Source organism: Populus nigra, chromosome 7 (genome assembly GCF_951802175.1).
Source record: "Populus nigra chromosome 7, ddPopNigr1.1, whole genome shotgun sequence".
NCBI classification, from domain to species: Eukaryota; Viridiplantae; Streptophyta; class Magnoliopsida; order Malpighiales; family Salicaceae; genus Populus; species Populus nigra.
Window position 1 is genome coordinate 8,751,149 of NC_084858.1, and position 12,970 is coordinate 8,764,118.

The 12,970-nt window shown below is 36.0% G+C and overlaps 1 protein-coding gene across 2 annotated transcripts; it reads right to left on the bottom strand.

The window, feature by feature from the left end:
* Window positions 1-1,036: 1,036 nt before the first annotated feature.
* On the bottom strand, window positions 1,037-12,688 carry LOC133699463 (cullin-4-like). Of its 2 annotated transcripts, XM_062122699.1 has the most exons (17): window positions 12,237-12,684; window positions 11,357-11,472; window positions 10,885-11,231; window positions 10,178-10,358; window positions 9,910-10,032; window positions 9,530-9,817; window positions 5,734-5,859; window positions 5,495-5,596; window positions 5,353-5,406; window positions 3,069-3,175; window positions 2,905-2,965; window positions 2,695-2,826; window positions 2,431-2,568; window positions 2,225-2,305; window positions 1,986-2,066; window positions 1,791-1,871; window positions 1,037-1,350 (listed from the first exon to the last, which is right to left on the bottom strand). In XM_062122699.1, exons 1-17 carry the CDS (start codon window positions 12,544-12,546, stop codon window positions 1,237-1,239), a joined length of 2,442 nt encoding a protein of 813 aa, XP_061978683.1. In that variant the 5' UTR covers window positions 12,547-12,684; the 3' UTR covers window positions 1,037-1,236. The 2 variants fall into 2 exon arrangements, 1 of the variants encoding a protein (XP_061978683.1); XR_009843278.1 differs by lacking the exons at window positions 1,037-1,350; window positions 1,791-1,871; window positions 1,986-2,066 and having other exon boundaries at window positions 2,431-2,613; window positions 2,727-2,826; window positions 12,237-12,688.
* Between the last annotated feature and the right edge of the window lie 282 nt (window positions 12,689-12,970).

Below are 12,970 nucleotides of genomic sequence, written 5' to 3' on the forward strand. Positions count from 1 at the left end.
TGACAAGTGCAATCGAAACATCTGATTGATTGATGTAAGAGCTTTTGATAGTACAAGAGTGTAGGGCACTTGGCACGACTTCTGCACGTGATTCTTGATCGACTTCATAACATAATTAGAGAATATGACTTCTGCACAACCTCAACAATATTTGGCATTTAACTATTAAACCCTCCTTTCCTTTTCCTTAGCGCCATTCCATAAGAGATTTAACGTTAATTTCACATTAACCAGGACAAAAACAACAGAATTATCTTGTGTCGGTTTAACTTTAGAAGTCACTAGTAGTTAGAGCTCCAAACCTCTTAGTTTTATCTGAATCTTGTCGATTTTATGTCGAACATAATAACATGGCCTTACCATCCATTTATTAAAAACATTCCATTCAAATCCAAACATTATTTTCACTCATTGATTCTTGTTATTCTCCCCAAGCCCTAACTTGTAGCTTTAGCTCAAAACAAACATACCCTAAACGAGGGGGAGTTAGATTCATTTTTTACGCCTAAAAACTTAATCTACTGATATTTTGGCACCACAGCGGTTGTGAATTATGACTTGACTGAAACCTACTTTGAAGGCTCTTTGGGAGGAAACAACGAGCACAGAGAGATCATACGCAAATGGGAAAAAAATAGGTTACTTGTTACCGGTGGATGGATGACAGTCTAATATCAACCAAATTTAGGGCAAAATTGATGGTGCTACAAGGTTTGGGGACTATACTGATAATGGAGTCGTACGAGTGGGACTAGATTGATGTAAGATGATAAAACAAAAGGCACCAAAAAACAAAACAAAGGGCAGCATGAGAACCAAGCGTTCAAATGACACAGGAGCTGTTAATACGGCCGTAAAATACGAATAAAACTGACCTCTATTTGAACATTAATCGTGCATTTTGAGGTGTGAATGCTCCAATTCTTATGGCTGGTGAAAATGCCAGTCTGTCTGCTTACCTCTCCAAACTTCTATAACCCACTGGCAGAGCTTATTTTCCTTCCATTTTTTTTTTTGTTTGAATCAATTTCCGCCCTTGTCTCAAGTGACTCAAAGATCAAATAGCAGCAGGGAAGTGTCGAAAGAGGGGGCAGAATACGCTTTACAATTACAGTATTGATTGCAGCAAAAATAAACATACTGTACATTAATCTGACCAGGATTGAACATCTGCCCCTTGGATAGAACAGAAGTTTCCTGTGCCATTTACAAGGACACAATTGGTGTGACAGTGTGTTAGGCCAAGTAATTGTATATCTGAGGATTGCTCTTGTCTCGCTCAAGGTAATCCCTGTCGATAAGGCTTTCTATCCTTTTCTTCAAATCAGCTGGCTTTATAGGAAACTTCAGCTGTTCACAACATACAATTTTTTTTCATCAATATTAATATCCATCCATTCACTGCAAGGAAGTTTCAGAATTGGGCATCCCATTTTTCTCACCCAGTTCATCTATCAAACTGACTAATCAAGGTACATTCAGGTGATGTTTTATAAAGTTAAAATGAGATCACTGGTACCCACCTCTACCATGCGTTGGTGTAATGTGATAGTAACCTGAGACTTTAGATCCTAAGGGTGATCAGGGGGTCACATACATCTTATGCGTATGCTCAAGACCAGTGACGAATCTAGAGGGTGGTCAGGGGTCACCACCGCCCCCCTCCCCCAAAAAAAAATTGAGAAGATATGCTTATAACTTACATCCTAGCACTTCCTTGCTTCATTATCTCTACTCAAGACGACAACGACAATGACAACATTAACAACAAAAAAAAGAAGGAAATTTACCTGCTGGAATAGTTCAGTTATAAGAAGTGTGTGACTTAGCACCTTCCTTGTCTTCATTATCCGGACAATCGCGGCATCAACCTGGAATATATTAAGTAATTATTACAAACATTAAAAGCAGCAAGTTCACAACTTTGTTAAATGTCCATCACAAGAAACTGTTTTAATAAAAATGGAACTTGAGTGAAGGTTAACCTGGTATTGACGATCCTGAAATACTCTCTCAGTGGTGCTTGTGTTCTCTTCTACAGTTTCCTTCATCTGGATCGCATTTACCTGCATCCCCAAACAACTGTTATCTTAAACATCCAAAATCCAGCTAACAAAGGAAAAGCACAGCACTTGCTTCACAAGGTCACTCTTGGCATTAGCCATGCTTATGCCAGTCAGACAACATGCTATTATTACTATAGATAGGTATGAAACAGACATACCTTTATTCGATAGAGTGGAGCAGCAAATCCTTCATTGAACACAAAGGAATCATCATCCTCCACATCCCTCCCTTTGGGCAGCTGTAAACCATAAATTCTATAATAATAAGGGGAAGAGACAAGGAAAACCCAACATTTAACAATTTTATAAGCATTAGTAAGAACTCAAACACACAAAAATCATGATGCATATAATCATCACCTACCTTCAGCAGGACACGAACTTTTCCACACGCCAGAGACTGCAAAGTCCTTCTAAGTTCCTTGTCTTCTATGCCAGTAGAGTCTTTGATATCTTGAAAACTAAGCTTTTGGGCATCATTAAACAGCATCAGAACAACAGTCTGGAATAGAAGGGACAGGATGGTAAGCTATTAGAACAAATCCACCTGTGCAGGTCGCATCAATAAAAACAAATGACAGTAAGAGACATCAAAAGAGCAATGCATTGAAAACTAAACAAGACCGACCTGAAATAGAGAAACTGCCAGCTCCTTTTTACCTTTCGGAAACTCAGCTTTCAACACACAATGACCCAATGAATTTTGCCACATTAAGCGTCTTCCACTATACTTGCTTAAGTAGAATTCTTTGAATATATCCTACACATAAGGCAATTGTTTACTCAATATTTTAGTAGGTGGAAACGGAAAGAAAAAAATCAGTATCTTGTGCAATACCTGATAAACGTTCAGCTCATGAGGAAGCCTGACATCCATGGGTGGATATGTGGGCCAGTACCTGCAGAGCAACCAACCAAACATAAATTAAACTTCTGTTGGAAATAAGGGACTAAATATACAAAAATTTCAATCAAATACAGGCTATTAGGGTCTAAACCTACCCAGTAGTTAAGACATGTACACTCATTTCAATTCCTGATGGAAGTTTAGTCCTGGCCTGAGATGATTGTTTAAAGGACTCGTTTATCTCCTTTGACAGTTCAATATCCTGAAAAAGTAACACCAAGAAAAAGAAAGTAGTAAATATGCAGCCATTTTCATCATTAGGTAACCCACCCACATGACATTACTAAATTAATAAAAGAGAAGACATTAGGATTTAATAGCCCACAATAGCATAGAACGCACTTCTAATGGGCTATATAAGAAATTCAAAGCAGCAGTTGCTCCCCAACAAATCAAATTCAATAAACAAAAATCCATGTATGAAACCAGCATCAAACTGCAAGAGAAATTTTCTTTCTCAGGAAAACAAATGTTCTCATTATACTAGTACATTACATTTAAATTGACTCTTAAGTTCATACTCTTACCTTTCTTAACACTCGTATCAACTACCTCGAAGTAATAACATGACCCTGTGTCACTCTCATGAAGTCCAATCAAGCACCATTTCAACAAAATTATATACACGTGCAACAGTCAAGAAATGTGTGTTACAGTCACAAGATGACCAAACTCATTGTTTAGAATTAAAGGTAACATTTACTGTTTGTCTTCTATTAATTCCATTTTTAGGTGTGCATGCATGATATGTTAGAGGGATTGGGTATGCTTGTGAAAAAGGCAAACGTAGCACATGTTCTGACATTTTACACTACTAGTGCAATGCGGCAAAACTGAAAGCGGGAGAGAGGGATATAAAGTTCGCTCCATGTTAATCTTAGCCACCAGTTCTATTACCACCTCTTGTTAGTGTCCCGTCATGTATGCATTCTTGGAGGCATGACAGCTTCACAAATTCCATTGGCTAAAAATAAACTACTTGATACGGTTCAGCCATGGATTTCTCATGAAGGGCCTTCGATTTTGTGCTTGAGTTTGATGAGGAGGCCATTCGGCCAAAATTATGTTTTTTCTTGGAATTTAGCTTGTGTTCCATTCGGCCATGATAGGTTTTTGGAATGGGATAGTTTTAGCTAGCCTTGGTTTATGCATGATGATGGCATTAGTCCAATCTCTTTGATGGTTCATTCGGTCAAATCAAGTCAGCCCATGTATAGGTCTGATTTGGACAGCAAAGTAGGCTTATTGGGAGCTTGTACTAGGTTTGATTTTGGTTATATTATGAGTATAGGTTTAGGCCACATGGGGTCCAAAGTTGGCTTGGGCTAATTAAGATATTGAAATTCTTACAAGGATCAACAAAATATTCTTCTAAAATTGAAAGGAAAATTCGTTTATTATTATCCCTATTATTTAGAAGAATATTTAGCAATAAAGGAGGAAGTTTCCTAGTCATGCAAGGAAACTAAAGGAGGCTGTCAGATTTGAATCCTAGACTTGGAATGATTATTTAATGCTAAAGATTTGATTCTCCTAGTCAAGGAAGGAAAGTGATGGGCGACTACAAAGAGGAATTTCTAAGAATGTATTCCATGTTCTGAAGGAAATCCTAGTCCAACAAGGAAAGAAAACTTCAATTAAATTCATATTCAGATCAGATTTCCTAGCATCAAAAGGACTTTAAAAGCTGGCTAAGCAATCCTAGAGTATCTAGGAAGGTGGATCTCAGCCAAAAGTTACTTAAGCTAGTGAATTAAGATATTTTTTCTTGTTTTTCTTTCTATTATATACAGCATCAACAAGCTACTATTCAGACTTGTTGTTTTCATTATTATTTCTATGTTTGAGCTTAATTAATACTTTGGTTTTCAGCTAAGATCCAAAACTTGTTTGGATCATGGTTTGGGCTTGCTAGTAAAAGTTTTGAGTCAGTTTTTTAAGTGGATCAATTCAGCCCACAAGAGTAGATTCATTAGGATTAATTTCTCAAAACTATTTAAACACATGTAAAGCCTAAATTTTGAAAGAAAGAAAAAACTTTTAATAAATAATACTTCTGAACTTTTCAGTTTTAATATGAGGAAGATTTTTACATTCTTTGGTTTTTGAACGAACTGAATCTGACTTGTCAAAAATTAACTAGCTTCGTGGTGTCATTCGACTTCATTCCAATAGTGCTAGTGTTGTAGGACAAGTTTCCATTGTATCACAATCCTATCAGATCTCTTTCAGCTTTCCAAAATCAAATCTCAATCTTAATTGTGGGTTGTGTGACCATGTAATCACGAGGTTCGCATCACTACCATCCTTTTTAGAAGTTTCAATGAGAAAAATAGAACAAACAAGAATCTAGAATGAACTTAAATAAATAGTTCAGACCTTAAACATTCCTTCAAGCTTGTTTGTAAACTGGCTGCCACATTCAGTCTTCAGCTGCAATGACAATGCAAACATATTAATTTGATTGATAGAAAAAAATTACCTGGTGAAACATGTACTCGTAAAAATTGTCATGCTTAACCTTAGATATCATAGATTTCTCTGCATCAATAGAAGCACTTTTTCCCAACAGCAGTCTTTTTGCAAGATCCTTCTTATAAAATGCTTCAAACACATCCTTACCCTTCATAAACAAAAAGAAAGAAAAAAAAAGATAGACGTGTCTAACATCATTTTGTTTCCCAAAAGACCAGAAATATGATAGAAACGGAAAATCTGTTGAGCTAGCAGAAAAAATACTTTCTTTAACACCAAGACTACCTGAATAAACCTGAATAAAACCAAAACTTTTTCAAGTGTACCCTCCAACTCCTCCTCAGAAGTACCCTTGTTCCCAGCACGAAGCTTCTCATCCAAAAATTTTGCTATCAGCTCAGCAGGATGGTTCTATCAAATGGAGAACGAAATTGGATATTTAGGCAAGAAGTTGAAAAAAACACTATAGAATCAATTTTGACAACTGAGTAATCAAAAACTCATGGCACTCTGAAAAACAACGATTTATGGAATTTCATCATCTGAGATTGACATTAACAATTAGATAAATAAGCATGTGCCAAAAAAGTTTTGCCAATAAATAGAGGAACCCTCAAGGATACACATTCCCATGATGAAATCAACTGTAAGCATAAACACAGTTTTAAAAAAAAAGAACAATATAGACAGCACTATCAAGAATAATATACATTTCTTTTGGTGTGGAGTGTGAGGTTATGTTATTTATATCTTCAACAAGAAATCACCACATTGCATCATGTCAATCTCAGATGATGAATCATCATAAGAGCATAATGAAAGTGTACAACCTCCTTGCACAGAAAGAATAGAAGTTGCATGAAATTCCATTGCTTGTGTTTATGCATACATGCAAATCATCTAATAATATGCCAGATATAAATCCCAGGAACGGAAACGGAACAAAGAAGAAGAAAAACAAGAAAGGAAAAGAGCAGTGAGGATCACGAGTACAAATGACCATCCCACAACTGATCTACTATTATTGCCTAAATATCTCTTTTCCCACAACTGATCTACTATTATTGCCTAAATATCTCTTTCCATAAATTCAGTGAAATTGTTTTAACATTACAATCTAATACTAGGGGGGATTTTTTCAGTTGGTCATTAACTTAGCAGCTGCTTAGCCTTGTTATGTGGTTGCAGCCAACATAGGTGTCAAAATAGCCCAGCCCTTGTCATGATTCTTTATATTTTCTCACAAAAAAACAACTAAAAGCTGAGTTAAAAAAAAAAAAGTTGGGGAATGTTTTTCCCCATGGCTATTGTGTGACTATTAGACAGAAAAACCACCAAATATCCTTCCAATACAATTTTCTTGGCTGATCATTGGACAAGTATATTGTAGAACTCAAAACAAATTTCAATTATTGAATACCACCTTTCCCACGGTAAAGAACATGGATAGTTCAACCTCCTCTCCACCTCCCTTTCTTCCAAGAAGAAAAGAATAATTCCATTAATAGTAACAGGAAGAGGATAGCAATAACAAGGACCAAGCACTCCAAATGATTTAGTTTTTCTTTCTTTCTTTTTCTTTTTTCTACCCAAATATTCAGTGTGTATCCAAATTCAATGATAGATAATACTCCATGCATATCCTCTAACATCTATAAGGAAGCAATGCATCAGGGGAGGCCTTTCCAAAGGATAAAAAAAATGTACATGAAAAGTTTCTAGAAAATTTTGGCTCTTTCATGCATAATGAGAAATGCTGAAAGGACTTCCAGTTGAAGAGCAATGCATCGTACTTTTCCATAAGGAACAATGAGTACAGGGAAACCCACTCAGTAGAAACACATAATAGACAAGGACATTTTCTATTATACATGTACGAAGACTCATGCACAATTTGACTTGCTACTTGCACAACAATACGATGAGTTACCAGACTTGGCAAAGTGGCCAACTATAACTTGCTCTAAACTGATAAAATTACTGCCTAATTATACATACCATCTTCAAAGGAATTTCTGACACTGGTAGATATTTACTTCATGCAAGAGCCAATTTAGTCTCTATGCCATAGCTTTTCCACAACCTGATCACTACATTCCGAAGCCCTTCATAAAGATAAAAACCTAGAAATTCTCTATTTTCCCAAAACCTAGCCCTAGTGTTGTTAAAAGTGCAACTTTGGTGCTCGCTAGACACAAAGCTAGGAGGCCAAAACACTTCTCAAACCCTAGGTGAGGCGCCTTCAACTAGGATTCCAAAGGTCGCTCAAGAAGCACAGAAAAAGATTGAAAAACAAAACACATGGCTAGGTGAAGATGCCACCTGTTTCTTTTTCATATAAAGTTTTACAAGGGCATGTGATTGTTATTTAAAAATTTACGTGATTTAATTTATGATCTACAGTGGTTTGACAAAAAAAAGATGACACTTTTAACGACTTTCTTATAAATAGTACAGTTACTTGGTATATTTTGTAAGCAAAGGATATAATGATTCGTGATGTTTTTTTTCCCAAGAAACCGAGAAGAAAAAAGGAAAAGATAAATTATCATACATTAGGTATTGTAGGCATGTGCCTTGCTTTGTTCAAGTATACAACGCTCCAAGAGCCCTTAGCAGTTAACTTACCTAGTGCTATCAATAACATTTGCCAACCAATAAATAAGCTAGTGCAACATTTCTCAACCAATAAATAAGCATTTGCAGGGCCTGTTTGGTATTGATGAGTTGTGCTGTGTGGCTAGTGTGCTGAGGTGTGAAATGAAAGTGACACCAAAAAAGGCAATTTTTGGTAACTGCTATGTATTAAAAATATTATATTTTTACTCAACAGACCCAACAGTGGGTTGCCTTGCTTTTGGTTGAACAAAGGGGTACCTTGCTTTGATCCAAAAACAAAGTGGTGCCCTTACAAAGAGGCTAGTGCTTTTCTTTTTTCCAAGACAAGCACCCTAACCAAACACTGTGTTAAGAACCAAAAGCAGCTAAATGAAGCTGAGAGCAATATCGAACAGACTACTCCCCCTGCTACATCAAAATACTAGGAGAATCTCACCCTATGATATCTCAAGAAAGATATTACAGGGTAAATCATATCAGGGGACATTTTCAGAAAGGAGAGGCATATTATTAATGCATCACTTTGATAGAAGACTAGCATATTATCCCAATATCAATTTTGATTGAACACTAGTCTGATTCTGACAATTCATGATGTGTCATTTTGGTGAATGACACTGCAAGTGCAAATAACTGCACAATTAAATTTAAAGAAAACTTAATCCAACTCTGATCAATTTAATATTTCCATTTTTATTGCAAATTCTACCATTAACTACAGATAGGTATGTAAATATTGAAAATTCCACCATTCAAATACTTCAGATATGTCTGAAGCCCAGAGAAGCTTTGTCTTAGTTTCAGAAAATCTGCAAACTAAGAGATAAGAAACTTGGTGACATTTCTTAACAAATATGTTTAAGCCTGCCTTTATTACATTTCATGTGTTTTAAGCAAAAGAGTTAGGACATTCATGGAAAAGTTCAATGGCTCTCATTTTACCTCTCTTACCTGCATAACTTTTAAGATCTAATAATTGCTTTTAACAAAAAAGTTCAGTGCATAATCAGTGGATGCATGTAACAAAAAGATGAACAAGCCTACCATTTTCTGGCTAGTTTCATTCATATTTTTTTCTCCACTTGGTCTTTCTAAAAGGTATGCATTGTCATTCACTTGTTTATTGCTTACTTTCCTAATTCATCATCATTGACCTTTTATTTTATTTGTCCTTTCATTTTCTTCCAACATGACAATGGTGAAAGCTTAGAATAGATTTGAACCCAACTTTTTGTGGGGTTTGATTATCTGAAATCTACTGTAAATTGGATGCAAAAAAGAAGTTCATTTTTTTCTTCTTTTAGAAAATTTCAATTACTTTTTTTAAGGATATTTTTAATTTTTAATAAGATTTTCAAGTAATCCCATGCAGCACACAGGTGATAAGCTTACTTTTACATGTTAATAGTAGGATCTAGTACTGCAACCAATTAAGATCAAACCAACAGAGCGATAGACTAACCTGACGAAGATTAATTAAATACTCATATGCATCCTTTATGGTGATGCAAAATCCTTCATTCTTGGAGAAGCTTTCTTCCCATATTGCATCAAGACAAGCCTTAAACTCTAACAAGGAGGAAACCATATCTTTGTCTTTCTCTTCATCCATGACAATGCCCTGCCCGGTTCTTCGGATGTACATGCTAAGGGCCTGCCTTAATGATTCAAGGCCATTGACCCTTAAGAACAGTGAGTAGATCCTCTTAAGGTCCTCAATCCGATGGCCATTCATAAGCATCATGAACCCCTGGACAGATCAGGGAGACAAATAATTATTCAAGCAACACAAATAGATTGCTCTTTAGAAGGAGGCTATCTATAACTAAAGGGCATTTGCACCTTATCAAGAATAGCAGATATATGGCGTTCAAGTAGCTGCCTTTCTGCAGTTGCTATTAGTGGCTTTTTAGTGCTTGAATCAAGGTAAATCTTGCATCGATCTTGTTCTTCATTCAATCTCGACTGCAGGAATATGTGACAAATCAAATTTTCCAGCAGTAAACAAATATCAAGTAACAGAAATGACATAAAAGCTGTAGCTAAAACTAAAATTGATTTTCATAACTACTTTAATCCCAAATAATATCAGAGGAGAAACAAAAGGCACCTCCACATGCTTCAAGTAATCCGGAACATCTGATTGCTGCATGTATGTCATGCCTTCGGCAGCATAAAATTCAGATGTGCACTCAAGGAATGGTCTTTCAAAACTTTCTGCATAAATTCCTAGTGAAGTGAACATCTTCAAAAGATGGCCAAGGGGTTTCCTATTAACTGTTTCACCTAATCTGCAATCACAAGAAAAGGATCTCTATGAAGTGTCCAAGAAGGAAAAAAAATTATGATACTTCAAAACACTCCAATAATCTAATGTCACAAAGTTCTCATTTGCAAGATTTGTGACCACTCCAATGATTGACCTCCAATATCGTAATAGAAAAAAAATTTCCTTATTCCAATCTATGGGAAAGAGAGTGGATGTTTTACTTTCAATTTGATTTACAGATTAGTTTTCACTTATTTTGACAATTCATTTTTTGTCACTCCATATTTAATAATCCAATTGGAGAATGAAAGCATATCTTTAGTTTACAGATTGCAAGGAGTCTGCATTCCAGACATGTGTTGACAATGGTTCATCAAACTTGACTCTTAATAGTAGCTCAGTTAATTGTAGAATTAGCTTTGAAAGAAATTTAAAGCACCCCATACACATACAGGACATTAAAGTTCCCCAGACATGTGGAACCCATTGACAGAAAACTAGAAACCAGAAACATATGTTAAGACTAATATCTTAGTTTTTAGAAGTACCTTTCCCTCTCAATCATTTGCAAGAGGCCGGTGACAGTTTTGTGCTCAACTTCAGGAGACAAAGAAAGATGTTTTCGGAAAAGCTGCAAACCCATGTCCCACAATGAACGTGCATTTGGAGTTTGTTTCACATATGTTCTGTCCAGATACAAGGCTATACTACGAATCATCAACATCTGGTCACAGAGATCATGCCAGCACTCCTCAACAAGCTTTAAGAAGACCACCAAATCCGGGCTTTGACCAACTAAGGATTGTAATGCTGCAGATATATGTGTTTCACACTCTTTTTCAATACGCAGATAGAGATTTCCCCCCATCTTATGCAGACAAAGATCATTGACAGCCTAAAAAAAAACAGGATGATTAATACCAAAACCAATAAAAACCACATTCGCATTGACAAATTGCTACATTGAGTTGAAACAAGGGTAGGGATCACACAAGGAGAAAGAAACATAGGAGTACATACTTGATAAAGCTTCTCCAAGTCACAAGGAGCTGGTTGTTTCAAGAATATAGCCTTAATAGCTGACTGCAACTTTGCCCATGTGTCCTCCTCAAAATTTGTAGGCAGAGTTGGTTTAGCTTCACGAAAAAAATAAAATCAGTTAAAGGTGAAACATACCTGGCACAAAATTTTATTACGATTTGTAATTCCAGAATCTAGATTTCAATACTGCTACTAAATCCAACCCCATTCATTCATAATCACAGAAAAACCAGAAGTAAAAGAAAATAGCTCATTAAAGAAGAATGACACGCCAATTCATGAATTGCATTAATGTGTACAAATTATTTCCTTAAAATTCATTCAATCTACAATTATTTTCATAATGAGCTCGTACAATTGAGCTAGATGAGTGGGGGCTCAAGAAAAAGTGTTGAGAGGGAGAGCTTAGTTAATGAGAACAAGAAATGATGCTACCCCGACATATAATCGAATGAAAAAATCAATACTAGATATTTCCAAGCTTTTGACGTAACATGTATACATGTAGAAAACCAACCTTAAAGAATATAGAATCATTCCAAGTTACAAAGAATTCATGTAACCAAGGTGCAAATCCTTAGCAGCAGCAATTTGTACAAATAACAAATTCCGAAAGAAGCTAATTGAACTGCAATTAATTACCCAGATCCAAAATAGAAAGAAAACATAGGGTTTTCTATTTACAATTGCTTAGCTCACTCCTAAAATGAAATCAAACAACCAAATTAAGCTATGCAGTACCGAGATCCCAATATCCAAACAAATTCTACTCTCCACAACCAACATGTTATCCACATTAATTTAGTGGTTTATATAAGCAAAACCCTTAAATCATGCAAGCGAATTGAGCAGTTGTTACCCTTGACGAGCTTAATTACGAGCTTTTTAGCGGGTTGTGGAGGGGTGGCTTTTTTGCGAGATAAATTAGCAGCGGCGGGAGGAGTGCGGTAGTCGACGAGCTTGAGATCGTCGTCGAGAGACATGGAAGAAGGATCGAAGACGACATCGTCAGAGTGATAGAGGCCGTTTTTGTTGTGGTCGAGAGGAGAACAGGCGGAGGCGGCCTGGGACTTGGCCTTCTTCATTGGAAGGAAATTATTTGAGGCGGAAGTGCTCGCTGTACTAGTGCTGGCGCTGGCTGTGGCTGAGCGTTTGGTGGGGAGAGACATTAACAAAATAAAGTGATCTCTGTGTTTATCAAGAGGGCATCGTTTTGTATACTATCACCTAGAAAGAAAGAAGGGAAGATAGAAAAGAGAAGGGAAGATAGAAAAGGTAAATAAAGATTTTAGAAGAAAATAGAAAATGGCCAAATAACGCAGCGACAAGTAAAGTTTGAAATATATCATGATTGGAAAATAAAGTAACTGTTGATGAGAAACGCAATATTTTTCAAAGAAATTGTTAAATGGGACTTGCGCAAATTACAATGGGCAAAGAAGACAGAAAAAAGAAATAAATAAATTTTAAAGGCATGTTAAAGCTACATTACAAAATCATCTTTATTAAACAGGAAATATCTTGAGATGAATTCATTAGTATCAAGAAAAGTTTTTAATAGTAACTTGAATAAATCATATTTTTATTTGAAAA